This window comes from Cherax quadricarinatus, chromosome 64 (genome assembly GCF_038502225.1).
Source record: "Cherax quadricarinatus isolate ZL_2023a chromosome 64, ASM3850222v1, whole genome shotgun sequence".
Taxonomy (NCBI): Eukaryota; Metazoa; Arthropoda; class Malacostraca; order Decapoda; family Parastacidae; genus Cherax; species Cherax quadricarinatus.
Genome location: NC_091355.1, coordinates 11,288,757 through 11,306,979, shown reverse-complemented (window position 1 = coordinate 11,306,979; position 18,223 = coordinate 11,288,757). Strand labels below are relative to the sequence as shown.

Sequence of the window (18,223 nt, the reverse complement as noted above, 5' to 3'; positions counted from 1 at the left end):
GAGGAATTTTTAAATGTTGATGAAGAAAGGGAGGCAGTAATTTTATGCACTGGCCAGGGAGGTATAACATCTTTAGGAGTGAAGAGGAGGAGGATGTGAGTGTGGGGGATGTGCGTGAGGTATTACCTAGAATGAAAGGGGGTAAAGCAGCTGGAACTGATTGAATCATGACAGTAGTGAGGGATATAGTGTTGGAGTGGTTGGTATTTTTGTTTAATAAATATATGAAAGAGGGGAAGGTACCTAGATATTGGCAGAGATCATTTATATTTCTTTTATATAAAGGGAAGGGGGACAAGAGAGATTGTAAAAATTATAGGGGAATAAGTTTACTGAGTATACCAAGGAAAGTGTATGGTAGGGCTATAGTGAGGCTCAGGTTAGGGTGTGTAGAAGAGAGGGAGATTACTTTTCAGTAAAAGTAGGTCTTAGACAGGGATGTGCAATGTCACCACGGTTGTTTAATATATTTATAGATGGGGTTGTAAAAGAAGTAAATTCTAGGGTGTTCGGGAGAGAGGTGGGATTAAATTATGGAGAATCAAATACAAAATGGGAGTTGATACAGTGAGAGAAGTGGATGAGTTTGGGAGGGTGTGTAAAGGTAGAAAGTTGAAAGTGAACATAGATAAGAGTAAGGTGATGATGGTATCAAATGATTTAAATAAAGAAAAATTGTATATCACATTGGAGAGAGGGAGTATGGAAGAAGTGAATGTTTTTTTAGATATTTGGGAGCTGACATGTCAGCGGATGGGTTTATGAGAGATGAGGCTAACCATAGAATTGAAGAAAAAAGGTGAGTGGTTTGTTGAGGTTTATGTGGAGACAAGAAAACATTATCCATGGAGGCAAAGAAGGGAATGTATGAAAGTATAGTGGTACCAACTCTTTTACGTGGGTGTGAAGCTTGGGTTGTAAATGCTGCAGTGAGGAGGCAGTGGAGATATCCTGTCTAAGGGCAGTGTGTGGTGTAAATATTATGCAGAAAATTCGAAGTGTGTAAATTAGGAGAAGGTGTGGAGTTAATAAAAGTATTAGTCAGAGGGCTGAGGAGGGGTTGTTGAGGTGGTTTGATCATTTAGAGAAAATGGATCAAAGTAGAATGACATGGAGAGCGTATAAATCTGTAGGGGAAGGAAGGCGGGGTAGGGGTCATCCTTGAAAAGGTTGGAGGAAGGGGGTAAAGGAGGTTTTGTGGGCGAGGGGTTTGGACTTCCAGCAAGCGTGCATGAGCATGTTAGATAGGAGTGAATGGAGACGAATGGTTTTTGGGACCTGACGAGCTGTTGGAGTGTGAGCAGGGTAATGTTTGGTGAAGGGATTCAGGGAAACTGGTTATTTATATATAACCGGACTTGAGTACTGGAAATAGGAAGTACGATGCCTGCACTTTAAAGGAGGGGTTTGGGATATTGGCAGTTTGGAGGGATATGTTATATATCTTTAAATATGCTTCTAAACTGTTGTATATGGGTACCTCTGCAAAAACAGTGATTATGTATGAGTGAGGTGAAAGTGTTGAATGATGTTGAAAGTATTTTCTTTTTGGGGATTTTCTTTCCGTTAGGGTCACCCTGCCTAGTTGGAGACAGCCGACTAGTTGAAAAAAAAATAAAAAATCTCGGATATCTCTTTAGGTATGAAATCACTCATGCCTTGCAACGAGCTGTGAGCATAAGAGAAGCCATTTGCTTGACTTCTCTTGGTTTGAAAATTTTCATAATTTAGCCTGTCATTTTCCTGGATTTTCATCCATTTGCCTTATTTAGTTTTCTAGCCAGGCCATCCAACACATTTAGGCATAGGTTTTTAACATATACAGGTCTCCCTCAACATTCGCGAGGGTTAGGGGATCAAGAGCCTCGCGAATGTTGAAAAACCGTGAATGTTTGGTGCCCCAATATATTGTAGGGAAATATAATACAATACTGCCTCCTTAACTTGTTGAACCATGAACAATCATAAAATACATGAAAACGTCGTAAATTGTACTAAATATATACATGTTATGCTTTAATAACATGTATGTTATTAAATACCACAGACTCCACCAATGCCTCCACCACTTCCCCAACCACTGCGAGTCCCTACTACCCTCCCTCTGACCCCTGCAACTGGCAGCCAGCCCTCCCACCACTCAGTGTGGTGAGTGTTTTGTTTGTTCATTATTTGCTATTAAACTACAGTATAAATAATGTAAACCCATTCATGACTGCATATTGGAATGGCTATTCGGACAGGTATTGGACGGTGACATCATGTGTTTAGTCTTGAACACAACAAAGAATCAAACTTTCTGCTACTGCTAATAATAACAATAGTAATAGTAATAATAATAATAATAATAATAATAATAATAATAATAATAATAATAATATATAATTGAAGAAGGAAATTGTACAAAAATACGAGGGAGTGGTTGACACATCGTCAGTGTGGCTTTGTTTATGCTGGAGTGAGCGTTAGTCTCCCTGCTCTTCCAAAAATTTCACAATAATTTAGCGGTTGAGGCAGTGGTATTTAATAACATGTGTTATAAATAATAGTACATATTAATAACATTTATTATTATTAATAACGTATGTTATTAAATGCCACTGCCTCAATCGCTTCCTCACCAGCTGCCTCACCCACTGCCTCACCCACTGCCTCAGTCGCTGCCTCAACAGCTGTCTCAACAGCTGCCTCAATCGCTTCCTCAACAGCTGCCTCACTCACTGCCTCAATCGCTGCCTCAATCGCTGCCTCAACAGCTGCCTCAATAGCTGCCTCAATAGCTGCCTCAACAGCTGCCTCAACAGCTGCCTCAATCGCTGCCTCAACAGCTGCCTCACCCACTGCCTCAGTTGCTGCCTCAACAGCTGCCTCAATCGCTGCCTCAACAGCTGCCTCGCCCACTGCCACAATCGCTGCCTCAACAGCTGCCTCAATCGCTGCCACAACAGCTGCCTCAATCGCTGCCTCAACAGCTGCCTCAACCACTGCCTCAACCACTGCCTCAACCACTGCCTCTACCACTGCCTCTACCACTGCCTCTACCACTCCAGTCACACTCAATCTACAAGTACCAAACACAATGAATTAATGTGAAATGTTTAGAAGAGCAGGGAGACTAATGCTCACTCCAGCATAAGCAAAGCCACACTGACGATGTGTCAACCACTCCCTCGTATTTTTTTATAACTTCTTTCTTCAATTATATCGTATTTATTATTATTATTATTATTATTATTATTATTATTATTACTATTGTTATTATTAGCAGTAGCAGAAATGTTTGATTCTTTGCTGTGTTCAAGAGTAAACACATGTCACCGTCTAATACCTGTCCGAATAGCCATTCCAATATGCAGTCATGAATGGGTTTACATTATTTATACTGCAGTTTTATAGCAAATAATGAACAAACAAAACACTCACCACACTGAGTAGTGGGAGGGCTGGCTGCCAGTTGCGGGGGTCGGTGGGAGAGTAGTAGGGACTCGCAGGTGGCGGGAAACTTGAATATGATTTGGCGGCTGGGAATTTGGTGGCTGGGAATTTGGCGTTTGGGAATTCGCGAATGTGTGAAGCCCGCGAAAGCTGAAAACGTGAATGTTGAGGGAGACCTGTACTTATTGTTCTATTGGATGATCTCAGAGAGGTGAATAAAGCACTTAGAGAGCAAAATAGTAATAACCAACAATCAATTTGGTTTTCATATAGCAAATTCCTGTATAGAACTACAGTGGACCCTTGACCAACGGCATTAATCCATTCCAGAGAGCTAGCCGTTAGCCGAATTTGCCGTTAGTCAAATTAATTTTCCCCATAATAAATAATGGAAATAGAATTAATCCGTTCCAGACACCCAAAAGTATTAAACAAAAGAATTTTTTTTTTACATGAAATATACATTTCCCTACACAAAAACAAATGGGACATGCAGAATAAACAATAATTAAATGCCACTTACCTTTATTGTGGAGTTATTGTTGAGTGATGAGATGGTAGGAGGGCAGATGATGCAGGTGTTCTATTTGGAAGGGGAATCCCCTTACATAAAGACTGCAGTTACTAAGTCCTTTGGTGAGGTTGCCTCCCTTCTTGGTTTTTTAATGCCACTAGAACCAGCTTGAGAGTCACTGGACTCCTTTCGCACCAAAAATCTGTCCAGAGAGCTCTGTTTCTCACTTGCCCTTAGGATTTCCCTAAAATGGGACACAAGAATGTCATTGTACATGTTGCCAATACGGCTTGCAACAACTGTGACAATTAAAAAAAAAATTCATCGATAAATGCTTGCACCTTTGTAAACATTGTACTCATTTCCCTAATCCTTGATGAAGTCATCTTCCTCCGTCTCTCATCCTCCTGCTCTGAAGAACATTCCTGAGATGTGATCTGTTGCTGTTGCACCTGAGGCTCTTGTAGGTCCAAGATAGTACTGATGGTTGAATGGGATTTGTTGTATAGCCTTTCCAACTCGGACATACACACTCCACTTTTGTATTTTTCAACAATCTCTCTCTTAATTTCCATTGTAATTCTCACCCGTTTTTACCACAGGCTTGGCACTAGAAGCTTTCTTGGGGCCCCATGGTGGCTTATTTAGTAGTTACAAGCACTAAAAACACTGGAATAATACGAAATATATCGCAGGTACATGTAGAATCGACCACAACGGCTTGTAAACAATGGCACACTGAGTCTTGGAGTGGCTGGGCCCGCTCAGGCTGCACTCCGTCCGCATGGACACATTTGGGCTGAACGCCGTTAGATGAGTTTTTCTCCGTTGGTAGAGCCATTTTTTTTACGCCAAAGAGTGCTGTTAGATGAATTTGCTATTACTTGATGCCACCATTGGGTGGGGGTCCACTGTATTCTGTATCAAATCTGCTAAGCCACTATGACTGAGCCACGGAAATTATTCAAGAATGAAATGGATGGGTCGATTGCATTTTACAGTTGAACCCTGAGATTTGGAAGAGGCGCTGTTTCTAGATATCTGCAAATGCAGTACAGTACCACTAAATTCTGTTTGTATAATACATTTTGTTTTCAGATTTGCTAATCTCAAATAATGCTATAGAGCTTTAAACTAATTGAGAAAGAATGTTCTGAAAAAAAGAAAGATTTGTGCATAGGAAATCCACTGAGCTCATTTGGAAAGCGTGTTTAAATGGAGGCGGTAGAAACACACAAAGTTTAGCAGAGCAAGTGGTATTTATATCTTCCGTTACCTTACAGATATAATAGGGCAATGTTTGCTACTAATTATATATTTGAGTTAAAAAAAATTTGGAAGAACAGGGACAAAATTGGATGAAAGCATGTTGTTTGACATAGCATATTACTGTCAGGATTATGTTAAGGAGACTAGGTACTTTGAAGCGATTGGCAGACAGGGAACCTTTAGATGATTTTGGTTGGTTCCAGAACTGAAAGAGCTTGAAATCAGTCTCAAAATAGTGGAAATATTAATTTTTTTTTCAATTTTTCCTGAGAAAGGGGAGGTCCCCTACACCCCCCTGGTTTGTTTTGTGGGTTTTTACTAGGTCTGATTCGGTGATTGGGATGCCATAAACCATGACTAATCATTCCTAGTTATGCTTTATTATCCAAGAAATAGGGTAAATCTTTGAGTTTTAATGATGAATTCAAAATGGAAGGTATGATTAATATAGAGGAGGCCTGAGGATGTGATTAATGAACAGAAGAAATGTTGTATTAATGTCTGGAATGTCTGCAGTGTTTATTTTGGCCTCTTTAAATTTCAGTTTTTTTAATTTTGTGTAAAATTGGCCAAATACCTGACTTCTGTGCACTTTACATGGAAGTTTTGATAATTGAATGGACAAATTAGCAAAATAGCTTAGAATTTGGTCGAGTGAGCTATAGAATTAGTGAGGCAAAATCACCAATGTAAAAAAATTAAGCTCAGACTGTTAACTTTGCACTTACATAATTCCAGAAGTTTTCCATCAGATTTTGTAATTTTGGTCTCATTATTTTCTGAAAAGATTCTCTACCATTTCAGAAGAATTTTTTTTATATGTGGACACTATGAACACTTAATTTTGGGGCTTTGGGCAGTGAGTGGGTTAAGTTTATGAGAGAGACCAGTGGACATATGGCAGATTAAAACAAAACATAAGACTATTGGAGTAAATTATTTAAGAACTGCATGCACTGTAGCACTGGTAAATGGGACAGGCACTCGGAAAATGAGCTTTGCATGTGAAATAGCAAGAACGAATTATGTTAGTAAATGTAAGGACATGTTTGATTATGAAGAATTCTGTTAGTCAATTTTTTTTTTTTGTCTTTAGCCATTGTGAGATTTTTGCTTAGCCATGGTCATTTCACTAAACAAGCAATATAAAAATTCATTATTGAAATATTTCTGCAAAATCAGTCTATCACTTGCTACATTTTACTAAATAATGCTAATTTTTGCTAAATAATACTAAATTTAGATTGACATAAGATAATTTTTGGTAGGATTAAGTATTACTTCTTTCAACAAACCAGCTGTATCCCACCAAGGCAGGGTGGCTCAAAAGGAAGAACGAAAGTTTCTCCTTTTAAATTTAGTAATATATACAGGAGAAGGGGTTACTAGCTCCTTGCTCCCGGCATTTTATTCGCCTCTTACGACTCATGGCTTATTGGGGAAGAATTCTGTTCCACTTACCTATGGAGATTAAGTATTTATCTTACATTAATTTCAGCAAGGTTAGGTTAGTTTTGGTTCACAATTTAAAAAAATTCTACCATGTTAATTTCTAAAAGTGTACCTCTAAAAGCATTGGAATTTTTTTTTTAAATCCATTTCTCGAGCATTTCTGCTTGTTTGATTGTCTTTGCACTGTAACGTATGACATATAAAAGGGAGGTAGAAGACACCTCAGGACAATTATCTTGAGGAGAGAGTAGTACCAGAGATATAAATATCCCACAGGTAATGTTGGTTTTAAAAATTATTTATAGTATTTTAAGAGTAATTAGAGAAGGAATTTTTATTCAACATAAATGTATAGGCTAATTGGTGTCAGGTGTGGATATCGAAAACTAAAGATTTCAGTTCATTTATATATCAAAAATAATCAGAATTCCATAAATTGGTTCCCCAAGCTAGTATGCATAAATCTTGGGAAATCTTTTCAAAGAAATCCAACTAGAGCACTTGTGCTTTGGGTAAATAATGAACTAATGCTAATTATGGATAAAGATGATTTGAAATATAGTACAGCCTCTCCTCACTTAGCGACGTACTCAATTACTGACAAGTCAGACTTATGACAGGCTCTCTGACCAGTATGCATACCTAAATAATGTACTATATTAGAGCTGATTTCCTCTATTCTGTTTATTACAGTATACAGTACACTACTGTATAAGCATTTAAAAATATACTAAAAATGTTATAAATGGTGCAAAGGTGACATAAAAATAATATCAGAGATGGTTGACGCAAACCCACTACCATTATAGTATGCTTCTTATTTAGTGACGAGTTCGGTTACCGATGTGGTCTTAGGAGAGGAACTCCGTTGTTAAGTGAGGAGAGGCTGTATTCCCTAAGGTTGGTTTAGAAAACTGTATCTGACAGCACGTTTGAAGGAAATATTTAGCTCAGAGAAGACTATAGAATATATTCAGGCTCTGCAATGCATGTCAGCAGTTGTAATTCTGTGCCTCTAACCCACATAGGTCAGGTACACCTCTTCACAAATAACCTGCACTTAAGAGAGGAAACTTGTGGTGATTTTTCTGTCCATCCTGGACCACTGTCACACCACTACAGCTTGCACTTAGGAAACTTGTGATGGTGTTTCTGTCCATCCTGGACCACTTGTCACGTCACTACAGCCTGCACTTAGGAAACTTGTGATGATGTTTCAAACCATACTGGACCATTGTCACACCACTACAGCCTGCACTTAGGAAACTTGTGATGATGTTTCCGTCCATCCTGGACCACTGTCACATCACTACAGCCTGCACTTAGGAAACTTGTGATGATGTTTCCGTCCATCTTGGACCACTGTCACGTCACTACAGCCTGCACTTAGGAAACTTATGATGTTTCAGTCCATCCTGGACCACTGTCACATCACTACAGCCTGTACTTAGGATAATGGTGATGATGTTTCAATCCATCCTGGACCACTGTCACATCACTACAGCCTGCATTTAGAAAACTTGTGATGATTTTTCAGTTCATCCTGGACCACTGTCAAGTCACTATAGCCTGCAGTTAGGAGAAGAAACTTAGGATAATGTTTCAGTCCATCCTGGACCACTGTCAAGTCACTACTGTGACTTGACAGTGGTCCAGGATGGACTGAAGTTCAGCTATTAATTTTCCTTCCTAAGTGCGAGTTATTTGTGAATTATCCCAACCATGATATTGTGATGTTTTGATCATCATTTATTTCTGTTTTATCCTTAGGAGAATTAATCAACTGCTGAATTATATTTTGTTTCAGTAAATAAATATGCAAGTCTTGTATACACTTGGGAGAGCTAAACATATTTTAATTGTTCTTGTTACTATGATCCAGATTTGCATGATCATGTTGGTGTTGGGCATGTAAATCACAACCCTAATGTAGAGGTTTGTAATTTTCTAATATATTTTAAGAGGATTACCACAAATTTTAATTTATGAGAAAAACTCATAGAAAGTTATGGAGAACAAAAAGGCACAATACCGTGACTGGAACAATACACAGATAACCCGCAAATAGGAGAGAGGATCTTAAGACGACTTGGACCATTTACAAAATCGTGAGCTCCTCTCTCCTGTGTGTGGGTTATTTGTGGATAGAAAGTTATGTATGAAGTAAACTTGAGGGTTATTCAATTAAAGAATCTTTTTAAGGGGGGTGCTTTGATGCTGGTAAAGTGTTCTGGATTCAGTGAATTGAAGTTACCCTTGCCTTCCTTTCCTTGAATCAAACCTGATAACCTTCTATGCTTGGAGTTTATCTGGAGAGGATTTTGGGGGGTCAGTGCCCCAGCAGCACAGTCCCAAACTAGTCCTTCCCAGGCACTGTATGACCCCTATGGGTTTAGAGCTTCCCCATAATAATAATAATGATAATGAATACATGGATGAGATTGCATAGTGTCCTGCTAAAGAAAGAGTATGATATATGTCAGTAAATAAGTATAAACTGTGTATATAAATTAAACATTTACAGTGTGTTAGTGAAGAAATGTCAAAAGTTTGGGATTAAATTAGGCATGAGCGAGTACCCTTATCCCTTCATCCAGTTATTGGCATTTTTCCGTAAACTTTTAGAACTACTGTTAGAAGAGGAAAATTAAAGTAGCAATGTATTGTTTCTCTCTAAGCATTAGAAGGTGGTTTGTAATTTTTCTACTAAAATTTTTGTATTGTATATGAAAAATGTCAGTAGATTTTTCAGTGGTGTGCCAGAATGTTTTTGCTTAATTTATTTAATGTTGATAATCTTAAGTGCTGGAGAGAGTTGTGATGGAGCTTCCTTTATTTATACCAAAGTATTTGCCTTTCTTACATGTGTAGATAAAGGAAAGCATATCTTAAAATAATGTTAAATTTCTTCATGCATGACTACTTTTATGTGTGTGTTTAGTGTGTTTAATATAATAAGACTGTATGCATATGTGTGTGCACCTAGTTGAGTTTGTTTATACTGTTGCTTTATAAGTTTTAGAAGGCCTAGGTGCACCCTTATCACTGTATCCCTTCAACCTCGTCAATCTATTTTTTTTTTTTTTTAGATAATCACACTACTATTGGTGTTGTGATTATGTATTCAAAATTGCAAAAGCAGTTCTATTTACAATTGGATTAGCGAGGGTTGATAGGAATTCTTTTGCTTTTTCCTAACTCCTTGCTCCATCTCTCCCTCTCTCTCTGGTGTGTCCCATGCTTGATAGTGTTTCTTGTGTTGCATCATGCAGGCTGGCACGGTCGCGGTGAGGTCCGTGATGGTGTCGTCAGCAGCCGCACGTCCCGCTACCATCATCCTCCAGTCACAAGCCAGTGTATGTCCCTCTCACCAACACTCCCAACTCTCACGTCCACTCGCCTTGTTTAATTCAATTACTTGGGTTTCCCTTAACAAGTAAAATGATGCTCTATACGCATTTAAATATTTTACTTTTTCAAAATTAACTTTATTTTAAAACTACCTAAAATTTAATTATGTATATTAATTAATTTTCATGTTTCTTTTTTATTATTTTTGTATATGGATATACTGTATTACAAGCTTTGAGACTCATTTCATTGATGTGAGTCAGTGAAAATTCACAGTAGACTGTCATGGAAAGACTTTTCCTTACTCTTAACCACTTGATAAAAAGTTTGGTATCCTACAAATGATTATTAATGTATTATGCTCACTATAGACATAAGTAAGCAAACATAGTATATATTATATATACATGTATATGTGTGTGTGTTGTGTATGTTATGTATCTTGTGTATCTTTATACGTATATGCTTCTAAACTGTTGTATTCTGAGCACCTCTGCAAAAGCAGTGATAATGTGTGAGTGTGGTGAAAGTGTTGAATGATGATGAAAGTATTTTCTTTTTGGGGATTTTCTTTCTTTTTTGGGTCACCCTGCCTCGGTGGGAGACGACCAACTTGTTGAAAAAAAAAAAAATGTGTGTGTGTTCTCATCCTGCATGCTTTGAATTAAAAGGCTCTAATCTATACATATTTTGTACTGTGATTAGTGGCTAGGGTGGTTAAAATGCCTTTCAAGTACATGCAAACATTCTAGGTACCTTGATTATCTTTATATACTCTAACAGTTAATAATCACTGACTTAAGAATATTTTAAAATATTGCATCAGTACCTAGGAAAATTTCTATATAGTGTAGTTTTGATATTTCAGATTCCTTAAAATGGAATTTAGCATTTAACTATTGTATTTTATATACAGTAGTTCTGTATGAGCCTTCTGAATTAAAATCAGTACTGTAGTGAAGACCAGTGCTGATTTACTTTTAAGATATATTATATATCCAGTAGTTAGTTTGATTACGTATTTGAGTACTTATTTGTACAGGAGGGGAGCTGCTCTGTGTCCTATTTTGTCATATCGGTTTTTAATATTTTCAGTGGTTGTGGAATGATTTATATCCCTCTTGAATCCTATTTCAATAGTATACCACTTGAGAAATATTTGTTTATCTTTTAGGTACTTCTATCTTGATTAACAATTTTATTTTTTTTTTCTCTGTTGAAGGTTTTAAAGCTTACCTGTTTTTGTATCTTTTTTAACCCTTTGACTGTTTCTGACATATGTATACGTCTTACGAGCCAACGTTTTTGACATATTTATACTCCAGAATTCTAGCGGCTTCAAATCAAGCAGGAGAAAGCTGGTAGGCCCACATGTAAGAGAATGGGTCTGTATGATCAGTGTGTGCAGTATAAAAGAAATCCTGCAGCATGCAGTGCATAATGAGAAAAAAAAACTGACCGTGTTTTTGGATTAAAACGCTGACTTTGAGGTGTATTTTCGTATAGTATTGATGATTGTATTCTCGTTTTCTTGGTCTCATTTGATAGAATGGAAGACACATTACAGAAATAGAGATGATTTTGATTGGTTTCACGAAAAGGATCTTGAAATTGAGCTCAACGTAGAGGAAATGTTCAATTTTTGCTGATGTTCAAGAGTAAACAAATGACGTCATTGTCCAATAAGTGTCCAGCTAGCCATTCTAATATGCAGTCAGTAATGGGTTGACATTATTTATACAATTATTACAATAATGCAGTAGTCTCCATAACAGTAAATCTTCAATTTTTTGTGTGAATAAAAATTCAAAATAGAAAGCAAGAGTAATATAAGAGGGGCCTGGAGACATGACTGATGTACAGAGAAAATGTTATTTTAGTGCCAGGAATGTCTGCATTGTTCATTCTGGACCCTGTTTTGAAATTGGCATCTTTTTTAATTTGCATGAAATTGGCCAAATTGCCAATTTCTGACCACTTGGGTAGTTGAAATAAATAGAACAAATGGAGTTCTAAAGAAATAGCTGAGTTTGGTCAACTGGAACAATGGAATTGGCTGAAAATAGGGCTCAAAATGGGCGAAATCACCGATACGTAAATATCGCCGAGATCGCTAACTTCGTGAAAGTGTAAATCTGTAAGTTTTCAATAAAATTTTGTACTTTTGGTGTCATTGCCATTGGGAAAAGACTCTGTCATATCAGAAGAATTTTTTTTTTTTTTTTTTTTAAATTCTTTGACACAGAGCAAGTTTGTGAGCAGGGGTCTTGACAGTCAAAGGGTTAATGTTCTTACATCCTCCTCCAGTCTATTATACAAATGAGAGGCATGTTCAAAATTTTCAGGTTAAGTGATTTATTTTTTTATATATAAATTATAAAAACCTAGGTAGTAGGTTGGTAGACAGCAACCGCCTAGGGAGGTACTACCGTCCTGCCAAGTGAGTGTAAAACGAAAGCCTGTAATTGTTTTACATGATGGTAGGATTGCTGGTGTCCTTTTTTCTGTCTCATGAACATGCAAGATTTCAGGTACGTCTTGCTACTTCTACTTACACTTAGGTCACACTACACATACATGTACAAGCATATATATACACACCCCTCTGGGTTTTCTTCTATTTTCTTTCTAGTTCTTATTCTTGTTTATTTCCCCTTATCTCCATGGGGAAGTGGAACAGAATTCTTCCTCCGTAAGCCATGCGTGTTGTAAGAGGCGACTAAAATGCCGGGAGCAAAGGGCTAGTAACCTCTTTTCCCCTATATATTACTAAATGTAAAAGGAGAAACTTTCGTTTTCCTTTTGGGCCACCCCACCTCTGTGGGATACAGCCGGTGTGTTGAAAGAAAGAAAGAAATTATAAAAAGAGACAATTATAAAAATTGTCTCTTCTTTGTATTCATGAATATAATTGTCTCTTTGTATTCATGGATGAATGTTTTGGGTCACATTTCCTTTGTAATGTCAAGCTCTTCTAGTAGTTTTATCGCCTTATATTTTGTGTTGATATTTTCTAACTCCTGTTGGTCTGTCCTGATACTCCTGTATTCAGATAGCTTCTGTAAAAACCTTTCTCCATCTTTGATTCTGCTATGCTCTTTACATGCTTCTCTCTTTTTTTTTCTAGCGCTCCTCTTTCCTCCAGTCTTTGTGGTCATCTCTCATTTTTCTTTATGTGGCTTATGGAGTAACCATGGTTTAATTTTAACTTTTATTCCCTCTAATTTTCATTTCTATTTTTTTTTTTTGGCCATTTTGTGTGCTTTTTTCTTTGATGTTCTCTTGCACCTTTATTTTCCAAGACCTCATCCATCATCCCTTGGCTTCCCTGCTTTCCCAGTTGAACCATGGGTTCTGTGTGTACTGCTTTCCTCACTTTATCCAGGTTTGCTTGATGTGAATTTGCTATTACGTGATGTCCCATTTTTATCGGTAGTTTTACGTGCGTCAGTTATTTTCCATAAGATATCAGTACCACTCACAGAGTGTGTTGAAGATTCGTATTATGCAGTTTAAGTATTGATGACCTAATACAGCTGCCATGGACCTTGAATATATCTGCAGAAATCAAGGGACACTCGTAATTGTTTATTTACAGCTGCAGAAGCAGAGCTTAGTTTATAGTGACCCTGTTTGTGTGTCTATAGTTACCTATTTGTATTTGTATTGCAGTAGGATAGAAGCAGCAACTATTCAAGGAGAAACTATCTTGTAATATGAGTAAGGAATGGAAGTCTTCTAAATGTTTTACACACTGGCAGGATTACTGGTCATTTTTTTTATGCTTCATGCACATGTAAGATGAGAGAGAAATCTTACACACTTCTACTTATATTCTCTATACACTTGCTTGTGCATTTCTTAATAGTTCTTAATCCTAAAATATTTCCTTTCCAGTCTAGAAGTAGGTTGGTAGACAGCAACCATTATCAGGGAAGTATTATTATCCTATTAAATGAGTTTATAAAAAAACTGTTAAATTTTTGCACTCTTGCAGGATTGCTGATCTTTTCTTTCTGTCTCACGAATACACATGATAACAGGTGAATCATACAGGCTGCTATTTACATTCAGTACTGGTATGGACATTTCTTTACTTTCAGATGTGCTTCTTAATAGTTGTTAATTCTGTAATATTTCCTTTCCATTGTAAGAGGCCGGGTCTTAAACTGGGCTATAGGGAAGAAAACTTACAGAATCATTGACAGATAAGAGAACAGAGAGGTGGCCTGGTCTGAGATTGTGCCCGGGGGAAGAAATAATCCTCAGAACCATTCACAAATAACAAGTAGCTCTTAGTCCCTCCACTCTCAACCGACTGATATGAAATACATAGCTTGTTTAACAGTACATATTAAAGACAGAATGCACTCATAGCTCTCGTCCTGAAACAGCCTTAACACTATAAGAACTTTCATATGGCAACTTTTTTCTCCCTTGCATCCATTTTTGCCTCTTTAGTTTACTAAATGTTACTTTTACATTTTGCAGTAAACTCTAGTACAGAATGAGTATCCTATAATAAACATGCTGTAATAACTAAAACATATATATGAAAATGAAGTTTAATTTGAAGACAGCTTTTTACTAGATACACCTACTATCCAACTTACGACCTACTCGACATACGTCCACTCAACTTACGACCGTGCATCTGGCAGCTGGGCTGGGCCGGCTGATGCACACCGCTGTACAATATTTGACAATACTCGCGGCGGCAATGCGTAATGCAGGCAGCATCAGTTTGAGTAACCCTGCCCTATCAGCAGCATCATACTGTATTAACTGTACTAACTGGACAGTAAATTTCACCATGGCCTCTAAGATGAAGTCTGAATCTTGCACTGGAGATTGTGGCAAGAAAGGCTCTTACTCTCAAACTCTCTATTTGTTTTCAGTGTTGCACATAAACCTGTCTGTATATGTCTGCCTGTATATCTGTGTCTGTCTGTATCTCTGTGTGTCTGTTTATCTGTCTACCTGTGTGTGTGTCTGTCTACCTGTGTGTGTGTCTGTCTTTCTGTCTACCTGTGTGTCTCTTTCTGTCTACCTGTATGTCTGTCTACCTGTGTGTCTGTCTTTCTGTCTACCTGTGTGTCTGTCTTTGTCTACCTGTGTGTCTGTCTTTCTGTCTACCTGTGTGTCTGACTTTCTGTCTGCCTGTGTCTGTCTTTCTGTCTGCTTGTCTGTCTCAGAGCCACTCATTAAGATTGTAATTGGTCTTGAAGACGCCATATTAATAATGGTAATAACACAATAATAATCACTGAGGCGCATTAAATGTGTATAAAATGTTAATATAGACATTTTGCTTAATCCATCTATGATTTTTTTTTTCAAAATTATATAATAAACATGCTACATAACATATAAACATATAAATTAACAAATATGAGATGTCTTTCTGGTCGGCTTGACAGAGTGAACAAAAACCATTCGTGTCCGGGCTGGCAACAACAACAATAACAACGTTTGTTTACATAACTCGTGAACCTTCCACACACTCATTCTCTCTCTCATTTATTCATTTAATCTTGTTTACTCACCTCTCACTCTTTATTTATTTATTTAGAAATTTTAGCATACATACAGAGGTACAAAAAAAATACAGGTAAGAGCAGCATGCCAAAGCCACTTATATGCATAGCATTACGGGCTGGCCTAAAATTAACTTAAGATTAACTAAGCAATGATGAAATCAGTGATAAGACATTATTGTAAACAGATAACTATAAAGCACAAATGAGTATTACAAAGACAGCTCATATGGTTGCATGCATTGCTATTCATTCAGTAGAATGGAGTATTCCGTTAGGTAGTGCATTTAAAAAAATAACAAAGTTAGATTGGGTCCTAGGTTTAACATTTATGTGATATAATTGTGAGTAACATTTTGGATATACAATTTATAAGGTTCAGTTATTCAGTATTTACAGTGGACCCCCGGTTAACGATATTTTTTCATTCCAGAAGTATGTTCAGGTGCCAGTACTGACCGAATTCGTTCCCATAAGGAATATTGTGAAGTAGATTAGTCCATTTCAGACCCCCAAACATACACGTACAAACGTACATACATAAATACACTTACATAATTGGGAGGTGATCGTTAAGCGGGGGTCCACTGTATTTGGTTTTGAGTGAGTAAGTGAACTTTGAGAAGAGACTTGAATTTGTAAACAGGTAGTGTTTCTTTTATATTTACAGGTAATGAATTCCAGATTTTAGGGCCTTTTATGTGCATTGAGTTTTTGCATAGCGTGAGATGGACACGAGGAACATCAAAGAGTGATCTGTGCCTTGTGTTATGGTCATGTGTTCTGTTGAGATTGGCAAGGAGATGTTTGAGGGGAGGGTTAATATCAGAGTTAAGTGTTCTATGTATGTAATAGGTGCAATAATAAGTATGGATGTTTTGTATGGTGAGTAGGTTGAGTGTTTTGAATATTGGTGGAGTGTGTTGCCTGTAGTGAGAATTTGTTATCATTCTAACTGCAGCCTTTTGTTGGGTAATTAGTGGTCTGAGATGGTTAATTGTTGTTGAGCCCCATGCACAAATTCCATTGGTGAGATAGGGGTAAATAAGAGAGTGATAAAGGGCCAGGAGGGCTGACTGTGGAACATAGTACCGTATCTTCGATAGTATGCCTACAGTCTTGGAAATTTTCTTAGAAATTTGTTGTACATGTGTATGAAATTTGAGTCTATTATCGAGGTGGATTCCTAAGAATTTTCCCTCTGTTAGCTTTGTGATAGGTGATCCGTTTATCGTTATGTTAAGAGGTACATCTGTAGCTCTGTTACCAAACTGAACGAAGTAGGTTTTGTCAATGTTTAGTGTAAGTTTGTTAGTCCTCATCCAGGTAGATATTTTCTGTAATTTGGTGTTTACAGTATTGGCTAGCGTGACTGGGCTCGGGTGAGAGAAGACGTATGTAGTGTCATCTGCAAAAAGTGTGGGTTTGAGTAATTGCGAAGCATTTGGTAGGTCATTTATGTATAGGAGAAAGAGAAGAGGGCCAAGGACACTTCCCTGTGGGACACCAACTGTAATTGGTTGTGCGGAAGAGCTTGCCCCATTTGCGTACACATATTGGCTTCTGTTGCTGAGGTAAGACTTGAGGTAGTTGAGGGAGTGCCCTCTAATACCATAGTGTGACAATTTTACGTGGAGCAAGTCATGGTCAACTGTATCAAAAGCTTTACGTAAGTCAATGAAGATCCCCAGTGGGACTTCTTTTTTCTCTATTGCATTGTATATATGTTCTAGCATGTGTATAATAGCATCATTAGTATTTTTATTAGGCCTGAATCCAAATTGGCAGGGGTTGAGAATGTTTTGGGAGATGAGGTAAGAGTAGATTCATTTATGAATTAATTTTTCGAAGATTTTTGAGAGAGGGTGTAAATTGGATATTGGCCTATAGTTATTCAACTCTGTTTGGTCTCCTCCTTTATGGATCGGGGTGACCCTTGCTATTTTGAGAACTGTAGGGAAGGTGGAGGATTCAATGGATTTGTTAAAGAGTGTTGCAATGATTGGTGATAGTACTTGTGACGCTTTTTTGTATATAAAGGGTGGTAAGGTATTTAAATCTCCTGCCTTGTTTTTCAGTGCGTTGATAATAAGGGAGACTTCGTATGGGTTAGTCGGAGCTAGGAACAGTGTGTTCGGGTAGTTGCCAGTGAGGTAGTCATTTGGTGGGGTATCTGAGCTTGGGATTTTATTGGCAAGGTTTTGACCTATAGTGGAGAAGAAATCATTGAGTCTGTTTGCTGTTTCTGTTGGTGGAAGTTGGGGTTCATCTGATTTTGCTAATTTTATTTCGCTATGTCGTGATATCTTTTTTGTTCCCAGAATTTCTGATAGGGTCTTCCAGGTCTTTTTTATATCACCTCGTAAGTTGGATAATCTGGGGATATGGTGTTGGTCCAGATGTGGTCAAGTAGGGAAACACTAGTCTCTGTAACTCTTGTAGGTTTTGTTACTGTTGGTAGCAACATGCAGTTACTCATTGTGTTTGTGAATTCAGTAACGTGTGGGTCCTGGTCTTGCAGGAGATTTATATTGAAGTCACCTGAGAGTAGTAAGTGATCTTTGTTCATGCGTGCATCAATTATCATACTTCCTAGGTTTTGACTAAATTGGCTAATGTTTGACTGTGGTACTCTGTAGATGTTTATCAATGTGAGAGGTTTTTG

At 37.5% G+C, this 18,223-nt stretch overlaps 1 protein-coding gene across 6 annotated transcripts in view; it reads left to right on the top strand.

The window, feature by feature from the left end:
* The window catches only part of LOC128700023 (transcription initiation factor TFIID subunit 4), a 206,434-nt gene that overhangs the window by 57,675 nt on the left and 130,536 nt on the right, over positions 1-18,223 (top strand). For 5 of the 6 annotated variants that reach the window (XM_053792952.2, XM_053792950.2, XM_053792951.2 and 2 more), the window contains exon 3: positions 9,943-10,026. The exons of the other annotated variant lie outside the window; for it this stretch is intronic. In XM_053792952.2, coding sequence (XP_053648927.1) covers positions 9,943-10,026 — 84 coding nt within the window. The remainder of the gene's footprint in view (positions 1-9,942; positions 10,027-18,223) is intronic. 6 annotated transcript variants of the gene reach the window in all.